The sequence below is a fragment of the Ipomoea nil genome, unplaced genomic scaffold, assembly GCF_001879475.1.
Source record: "Ipomoea nil cultivar Tokyo-kokei standard unplaced genomic scaffold, Asagao_1.1 scaffold1110, whole genome shotgun sequence".
Lineage (NCBI taxonomy): Eukaryota > Viridiplantae > Streptophyta > Magnoliopsida > Solanales > Convolvulaceae > Ipomoea > Ipomoea nil.
Genome location: NW_017617538.1, coordinates 573,670 through 583,866, shown reverse-complemented (window position 1 = coordinate 583,866; position 10,197 = coordinate 573,670). Strand labels below are relative to the sequence as shown.

At 33.4% G+C, this 10,197-nt stretch overlaps 1 protein-coding gene and 1 long non-coding RNA gene across 2 annotated transcripts; one reads left to right on the top strand and one right to left on the bottom strand.

Moving 5' to 3' along the window:
• Nucleotides 1–292: 292 nt before the first annotated feature.
• On the top strand, nucleotides 293–2,129 carry LOC109183350. The gene is made up of 2 exons (XR_002054526.1): nucleotides 293–588; nucleotides 1,881–2,129. It is a non-coding gene; the product is annotated as an uncharacterized LOC109183350 (long non-coding RNA).
• Nucleotides 2,130–5,822: 3,693 nt separating this feature from the next.
• On the bottom strand, nucleotides 5,823–7,934 carry LOC109183310 (xyloglucan endotransglucosylase/hydrolase protein 31-like). The gene is made up of 4 exons (XM_019333399.1): nucleotides 7,619–7,934; nucleotides 6,884–6,984; nucleotides 6,552–6,772; nucleotides 5,823–6,288 (listed from the first exon to the last, which is right to left on the bottom strand). The coding sequence occupies exons 1-4, from the start codon at nucleotides 7,890–7,892 to the stop codon at nucleotides 5,928–5,930; spliced, it is 957 nt and encodes a 318-aa protein (XP_019188944.1). The 5' UTR covers nucleotides 7,893–7,934; the 3' UTR covers nucleotides 5,823–5,927.
• Nucleotides 7,935–10,197: the final 2,263 nt, after the last annotated feature.

Sequence of the window (10,197 nt, the reverse complement as noted above, 5' to 3'; positions counted from 1 at the left end):
ATATAATAGAGGGTAAATAAGGAAACTCATTAACAAAAAATACTAAAATCAAAATAATATGAACCATTCATTATAAACCATTCATTTTAAGAAACAATACTACCAACATTTTTTTGTTCTAGTTAGATTTGTAGATTAGATTTATTGCCTCTTATTAGATTTGTAGATTATATATATATAGGGTGAGGTTCAAGTGAGGCCAGGGTATTAGGTGAGGATTGTGGTCAAATTGCAGCCATCAGATTAGGCCAATTACGGCCCCGATTGCACAAGGAGCCAATTGATACGTACTGGAATTTTGGTAACTAAGTGTACTAGTAATTAATAGAAGGGGTAAAAGGGTAAAATTAAAATTGATTGTGCAATTAAATAAAGGAAAGAGCGAAACGTCGGGAAGGAACGCATAGGGTTAAAACGGTCGAAGTTCTGGGAAGCTGTCGGGATTGCACATTCACCAGAGACGAAACCGAGAGCTCAAGCGACGACTAGTTGAAGCGGTGGGAGAGAGTACACAACCGGGAGCTATGGCGGACGGAACCCCGAGAAGAAGTCAATGGCGAGCATCTGTTGAGGCAACGACCAAACTCCGTAAGCGAAACCTTGTATATGTTTCTGGATTTTTTTGGCACTAATTTGCATGCAAAATTGGAAAGATTTTTTGTGAAATTGCATGTTCGAATGGTCTATTTCTATGCAATTTTGGGTTTTTTTTTGGGATTAAAAAAATTGACCGACGGTGGGTGTGGATTAGGGGCGACTGGCTTCGACTTGGTTGGAGTGTCAGCGGTGGGTGAGGGCGGCGAGAACATTGTGTGGGGTACCTGGGATGTGCGAGTTATAATGAGTGGGTAGACACTTGGATTAATTGAGGGCAGATATGGCTACATTAAATCGTACAAAAACCTCAGTCGTTGAGAGTGTACGGTACCTGTAAGAGTGAGATCTAGTAGCCAGTGGCAGATAGTGTTTACCAGTATGGGGAATTTGCAGAAGGACTTGTTGTTACCAAAGAAAGTGGTCAAAAATTGGTCAAAACATTTGCCAAAAACTTTTTGAACAACATAAGGGAAAAATAAAGATTGCAGATGTGTATTGTGAGTAGGATGTGTGACACGTTGATTGGAAATTGGTGGTCTGGTGCAAGTGGACATGTTTGACCTGAACAGACAAGAGGATTAAATATTAAAATGAGTTCTGTGCGTTATGGGGTGTTGTATTTGTGCTGTATGATTGTGGAAGGGTTGACTAATGTGTGTTCTTTAAATTTAATTGGATATGTGCATCTGAAGTTTGTGTTTCAGTGTTGTTACACGTTCTGTTATTGTGCATACATGGTATATGTTTGTTGTTTGAGCATAACTGGCTGAAATGTGACTTACAATATGCAGCAAATTCCCTATTTGTGTTGTGTGATTGATGTATGGGTTAAGATCTGCAGTAATGAGTGGGTTTTGTGTGCATCAAATCTAAGTTTTGAGTCCAAAATAATATGATAAATCTATTTTGATTAAATTTAATATTGTGTTAAGAGTTCAAAAAACTAGTCGACAGTATGTGGAACTATACAGAGAAGGGTGTATATGTGCATTGACGTAGACTTTGATAATGTGGTTTAATTAGTGGTTTTTATGTACAACAAATATAAGTGATTGACCCATATTAAAATGAGTGACAAATTGTGCAAACATTTAATATTATTCTTGGGTAAAATAATAGTAGAATACACAATGTTAACATGTACCGAAGTGGGTTAATATGTCCATTAATGGGTTTTTGTGCTACATATGTTATCCCTCTGCGTGTCTATTGAACTTAACCAATTGGGCAGCAGTTAGATGTTTGATACTGAATTTCCCCTCTTTTTTAATGACCATTTGCAGCAAAGAATCGGACAACCAAGAAGCCACACGAGCGGAATGGGTGTGATTTAGCATAGGGGGTTTTGGAGCCATGTTGAAAAATGTGGAAACATATGTTTTTGGATATAAATTTATTTTTTGTTGTGCGGTCGGTTGATAGACTATTAAGCTACATATTTTGGTAATTATGCTTCTATATTATTTGACAGAATTACAAATTAGATTCTATGCAAGGCAATTGTTGATGATAATGAAGCGGGTTTTATGTTATGTATAGGTTTAAAAGTGCGCATGTTTCTATGCATTTGTGTTTTCAAGATTGTGCATTAGTAGACGTATTGTATGTTGGTGAAAGTGTGCATCAGGGGTTCATATTACAGTGCAACTATGCCTATTTATAAGATGCATTTCAAAATTTTGTGTGCAATACTGCGTGGCCAAAAATCTCCTTACCCCGGGCGTGTGTAGCTTTGTTTAAATTTTCTGTGCATCTATTTTTATTGGACAATTTTTTGGTATGCCAAACAATTTGTTTCCACTCTTTTCCTACATACTATCAACTGGGTTTATTTCCTTTAAGTAAAAAAAGCAAACATCATTTCAAAGTAGTATGTGTTATTAGTTTATTGAAGTGATGCATTTAAACGTTACTTACGAGATTTAGTAAAATGTGTGTATAATTTTATGAAATAATAATAGTCCAATTGTTTGTAGTAATTAATTAGTTGTCGTAATCTGTTTCCCCAAACACATTAAATGGAATGCACAACACATTTGAATCACAATACAGACAAATAAGATGAATATGTTTCCATAAACCAGTATGAAAAAAAGGACCAAATCCCAAAAACATAACTAAAAAACAAGTTCAAAACAACAATGTTGTATGGTGGAACGAAATGTAACAGAATTGTATCAACAACTAGCTGCTTAAAGCCTTCCCGAGAACAAACTAAGTAGTTTAAAACTACAACACCGTCCCTATTCTTCCACACCGTACTTCGACGTACATCAAACCCCACAACATACGCATACTGGTGATAAAAATGCAACACCATATTCAAACTTCTAAAAACATTGGCTTAAAAAAAATCTGATAGCATCATCACACGTTGTCAACCAATACTTTGTCCCGCCTAGAGAAACATTTATCACACAACCTCGAAGAGATTCTATCACACAACCTTGAAGAGATTCTGAATGCCCTACACACATAAACAATAAAAATAAATTAGATTCAACCACACTTCTCCAAAAATATGTTCCTGCGACCACAACTCACATAAAACAATAGTATGGATCACACAAAATCCCCAAGTATGCACATTTCTTCAAATAAAAAACGCACTTTTTACAAATTACCTAATGCACAAAAAACTCATGAATACAATTTGCCACTCCCCGTATTAAATCACATATCTTGTTTTCCGCCCAGTTAAAATGCACACGACAGTATAACCTCAGTGCACATACTACCACAACTTGTCCCGCCATACACATAAAAAAAAGGTGAAAAGCACGCCCACCTTACCTATTTATACCACCCGTCTCACACAGCCCCCACGACCAACAACATAAACTACTAAAATCACAACAAAAATGACAACATAACTGGACGCAACCGGAGTAACCAAAACTGTAATAAATAAAATGCACAAACACAATCAACAATGACACACACAATAGCATGTCCAAAAAAAAACACCTTAAGCCAGTAGCCCGATCCCATGATAGCTAAACCCAACAAAACGAACAAACACAACCCAACCAACAACACATTAGACATCGTACCCACACCCAACACACAGAATGCACACGAACAAACGCAATCTCTGGCCTTAACACATTGTTGTTTATTAAGAATGTTTGACCTATGAACTACTGAGAGCAATTTGTAACCAGTTATTAAGAAAACAAGAACAACAACCACCCTTTTTCGGTTTCTCTAAACGGAAAAAGAAAAACTACAAGAACAAACGACAACGAATAAGGAGAAGGACAAAGAATACATACCTGGCAACGCCATTACAAAGACCGAAACCCCCCAAAAAACACAAAGAAGGGTGTTGTTGTGTTGAGAAACCCAGTCGCCGCAGCCAAAAGTTCAGTCGGCAATACTAACATTAAGCAGAACGAACATACATAACAAAAGGATCGGTGGAGTGTGATGGTGAAAATCCAACCTTAATTAATATTCCTAAAAGCAAGCATATAATCCCAAAATAATTCAAATCATGAATGGAAAATAAAAACAAATGACTAAAAAGCCCCAAACCTCCAAACGTGTGATTTATTTACAAATAAAAAAAGAACAAATCTCAACCACATATCAACCAAAATCAATGTCCAAGATTAATCCACATTCCTCATGTGGAAAAGTAACCTCATTTGATCCTCAATATATATATATATATATATATATATATATATATATATATATATATATATATATATATATATATATATACAGAAGAGCGCTCATATGTGGTCATGTCATTAAGTGTGGCGGTATGGTCGTATCTGTGTCATTGAATCAGTTTAATCTAACGGTAGTGGCTAATTATGAAGATTTGAGGATTTTCGCGCGTGGGGGTGTCATGGTAATTACAGTGGCCATATATAGTGGCCGGGTTCCAGAATACACCAACAGTGTTGACAACATGCACCAATACTGTAATAAAACACACCACTGTGAAATACACCAATAGTGTATTCCCGAACACTGTATGATGTATTTATTCATATCTAATGACGCGTTTTTGGTGATGCGTTGACGTACCTAATTTGTGTATGTTTTTTGTTGTGCATTTCATAACATGGATTGTGTATATTTGTATAACAATTGGTGCAGCCGCACTGACCACACGGGAAGGCATTGCCGCACCTGAACTTGACACCAATGAGAATCTACAAATACACCAGAGTAAGACTAATAATGCACCAATTACACAAATAAAACACACAACAATGTGATTTTCCCTATTCCGATGCCTTATGACAAGTTTACCCTTGCAGTTCGCTGGGTAGGAGAAAGTGCACGAAAATACTGGAAAACTCTTGATTAATGTGATTCATTGGATCTATCTAATCTAATGGCCTGTAATTGACCATATGGCCACACCTAACAACATGGCCACATGTGATCACCCCTCTCTCTCTCTCTCTCTCTCTCTCTCTCTCTCTCTATATATATATATATATATATATATATATATATATATATATATATATATATATATATATATATATATATATATATATAGCAATACTACAATGCATCTACTCCCATTTTATACTCTATAATGAATTGTCATATAATAATTGATTAATTAATAATAAAAGGGCCAAACACCTTGTGCTCAGATGACACCCGGGTTGGATATCTATATGGGAGGTTGTGAGTTAGAGACTCAGTGGAAGCGTTATTAGCTCTTGGTGCTTTAGTAGGTTGAGAAAGTAGCTTTGAACAGATACTACATTGTAACAAAGTCAGTAGCATTCAAAAGAAGAACCGAAATCGATTCAATTTTGCATTATATATATAGCCGTTTTGTGCGATTACGTTTTATTTTTTTTTTGTCCCTTTGGCTTAGCATAGTTGGTTCGTTCCAAGTTATGACGGGAGGCAACAATATGGCCGGGTTCGAAACACACATGGAAACATGTATGGGAAAAAGACCGAAGAATGAAGACCCAAGAATGATGGAAGGTCTAAAGACTAGAATCAAGTGCATGAAGATCGCTCGTGATTTATCTCCGCAATAGCTCTAGGGACAAGGATTGATCCGACAAAACTGAGATCACCTATATTTTTAAAAATAAAATAAAATAAAAAAGGAGTACTATTTCTATTTATTTATTTTAATTTCTTTATCCAATAAAATATGTATACATAGAGAGAGTTATACTTCTTAGAGTATGTCTAACATTTTCCATATATATATATATATATATATATATATATATATATATATACAAACTACACATATATTTCACAAGTTGGAGGATCCCCCATTCTCCCCCTATTCTCCCCCTATTCATGGGAAGTGGAGCCCATCTTAAGAGCTTCTAACACTCGGGTGTTTGGGTGCGGTCTCTATTGGGGTTCTGACAATAATCATATGCTTTATGATTCTTCTGCACCCATGCCATGGCCGCAATTTGCTGGTTGCTTAGCCCGGTTGAACCCTTTGGGGAGCCGGGTATCGGCCGGCACACGGCTGAAGCGTTGGCCGCGCAACCACTAACCTTGAAATCCTTGTACTTCCCAATAAAGGGTTGGTATTTATAATCAGCCTTGTACTTCCCGTTCTCCGTCGCCCACGACGACCCATCCCAAATCGATCCGTACACATACATTTCCCTTTGTGGAAATGTTGCTTCGCTCATCCTCGGATAGTGTCGAATTGGCACGTCGTCCACGAAAAATCTGACCGGACAGCAAAAACATTATTTTATTCTGGATATATTTCATGAACTAAATGTGTTGTAAAGAGAAAAAGATTATTGGTGGCATACATTTTTTCAACATATTTCATGAACTATACCTGTTGTAATAAAGAGGAAGAGGGAGAGATTACATACTTCATGAACTAAACGTGCTGTAATGAAGAAAAGATTACCGACATATATTTCCTAGACATATTTCATGAACTAAATTAAACGTGTTGTAAAGAAGATAAGATTACTGACATGATCTCTGAAGGATTCCAGAGGATAGCATAATGGTGAAAATCTTTGGTGGGGTCGAACCAAAGTTTAAATCCGACTTCACGTCCGATAGTGTGTCCGCCATCTCCGCTTCCTTTCATGTATATATTAGTGTGCAAGGTGTATGGCTTACCCGGCGTCGTTCCCAGGAACTCAATGTCTATTTCGTCATGGTCTTTGGGATGCTGTTCTGTGTTCGAAAGCTGATCATATCCGCCCACCATGCATGCATATGTGCATCATATATCATATATCATATATCATGTATGTATTGCAATAACAAAATGCATGCATGTATGTATATATATACGTACATAGAGACATGTAACGACTCCAGCAGTATAACCAGGTTGGAGCTTCATGGAGGCACCAATATAAACAGAGCCATATGATTTGAGAGATTTAAAGCCACTCCCTGAATTATTTATATTGTAAAAAAAAAAAAAAGGATTATTATCATTATATACAAGTTTTTATAATAATACAAAATGTCATTGTTTCCCGTGCACACCCTAATTTCCATCTTAACTACTATACTTGAGTAGTCGAAAATCTTGAATTTTCTAATGTGTATGTGAGCGTGTGCTGTTATATATATATATATATATATATATATATATATATATATATATATTGACATTACTTAACAGCGTTACACAAAAGACATGCATCAATGCAAACTTAACTTAAATGGATTAGTCTCATCTCGTGAGAGTAAATAACAGTGCGATATGTAAAGAGAAGAGTAACATAAGATCATATAGTGGTTTGGGCAAAACTTGAATGGATTAGCCTCATCTCATGAGCGTAGATAACAGTGATATGTAAAAAGAAGAGTACAATAATGTAATAAGATTGGAAAAATTAAAACTTCAATATATTAATCTTATCTCGTGAATATGTAGATGGTGATCGATAACTGTGTCATAGGTAAACAAAAGAATATAATAACATAATACTAGTTGAGACTTGACTGAATTAGTCTTACCCTGGAGATACGAATACCAGTACAATATGCAAAAAAGAAGAGTAACATATATAAAACCGACCTCCATGAGCTTTCTCAAGCAAGATTGACAATGTTCCTTTGTCGAGAGATTGATGCTCAGGACCCCAGAGGTTCTTAAAACCCTGGTTGAATCCTAGGGAACCAGCCTTGGTGCTGGGGTAGTAGCCAGGTGAAGGTGGAGCTTGAGCATTATTGCTTGAAGTGAACAAGAAAATGATGGCAAGAGAAAGAAGAAGTTGATGATGATGATGATGATGAAGAGCCATATATGTTGAATAATGGTGGAAATTGAAAAGATGGAGAGCAGTGTACATGCAGTATAGTAGTGGATGGTTATGATGATCAGGGCAAAAGAACAAAGGGTGTATAAATAAGAAGATTTGAAGGTCCCCATGGAGAAATGAATTGATCCATCGACAAAGACGTTGACGGGCGTTGGATATAAGACCAAACTAACCAAGAAACGGTTTGAAATCAATTCTTGTTTGTGGCAAATTATGCTGTGGAACCGTGTCCACCTTGCAATGTGGACACGGTTTCAAAATTGTTCATAATTATAGATATATAGTTTAAAAATTATGAACATATAATTCTATAATTATCAATATAGAATTGATTGTGAACATAATTATGAACATATAGTTCTGTAATTATGAATATAAAGATTCAATAAATGTGAATATAAAGTTCAAAAATTATGAATATATAGCTTTATAATTATGAACATATAGTTCAGTAATTATGAATATAGAGTTCTATAATTGTGAATATAGAGTTCTATAATTCTGAATATGAAGTTCAAAAATTATGAATATATATCTTTATAATTATGAACATATAATTCAGTAATTATGAACATAGAACTGTGTTCACCTTGCAAGGTGGACACGGTTCCATAGCATAACGATTGCTCTTTTGTGGGGCTTTACTTTGTTCTCTGTGAAAACTTATTACATGAACCATGGTCCACACAACAGCTGTGTATACCATAAATAAAAAGTATATTTTTAATATATTAAAAGTACATTATTTGTATATGTAAAGTATACTATTTGAAAGTACATTTTTGAGTACTGAAAATACATTATTTTATATATTATCAAATAATGTACATTCAGTACACAAATAATGTAGTTTTAGTATATTAAAATTTTACTTTATATTAATAGTCTATACAACTATGTGGATCATGGTCCACACAATAATTGTTCGAAAACTTTAGATACGTTTTATATTTGATTTTGTAGTTAAAATTTTGACTTCGAAATTTATAAATGAAGTACTAATAGAGTAATATAATAGAGATTATAAGAAAGATTCTTTAAGTTATGGATTCATAATAACTTAAATTGACTCTATATTAATCATTCAATGTAACTAGGGAATACTGCAAATCCTCTCATCCTATCCTATATATAATAAAGCCATATGGTCTTGTGAAAATTAAATAGTGATAATCAAAATTTAATTTTCACAAGACCATAATAATATTGTTAATTATAATAACAATAACAATAATAATAATAATTGCAATAATAATAATGATACCATATGGTCTTGTGAAAATTAAATAGTGATAATCAAAATTTAATTTTCACAAGACCATAATAATATTATTAATTATAATAACAATAACAATAATAATAATAATAATTGCAATAATAATAATAATGATAATTATTATCATTATTATTATTATTATTGCAATTATTATTATTATTGTTATTGTTATTATAATTAACAATATTATTATAATATATATATATATATATATATATATATATATATATATATATATATATATTTATTTATTTATTTATTTATTGTGTGAACGATGGTCCACATAATTGTATGGATCATGAATATCAAATACATTTTTAATATATTAAAAATACATTATTTTTATATTAAAAGTACCTTACATACATATATAATGTACCCTTAGTATATTTAAAATATACTTTTTATTGCATGCAACCCCAAAGTTCATAAGTTTGAAATTAATATATGGCATAGCTAGGCGGCCTAATATTTAAGATTGTTGATGTGTATATTGAGGACTACGGAGACAAAGACGCGTTATTCGTGGATTCATCGGATACTATCCAACAACACTATCCAACTTAATTGACGTGAAGTAGGCTTAGTAACATTAAGATTATATTCTCGAATTATTAGTTCTCATCTTTTATTGATTACACACTTAATTCGATAGTATTTGGAAGAAAAAATCAGTGTTCGAATTAAGATTGTGATTTTGGTCTTTAAAGGTCAATTGTATGTTGCTACATCTAGAGTTAGAAATATCAAAGGTCTAAAAATTTTAATCCGTGGTGACTCTAAAATTGTAATTCAATTACTATTGTAGTTTACTGAGTTCTTAAAAATTTGTAATATTAAATACTATGTACTAAATTTGTAATATAATTTAAGATTTGAATCACCCACCTTAAATATTATTTTAATTATAAATATATTTATGTTCATAATTTTATCATAGGAATTCACACATAATAATTATTAATAACAAAAATTTTATATATGAATAAACTTCATATAGGGTATATTTTTATAACATATTTTCCATGCATCGCACGGGACAAATACTAGTAGTAATAT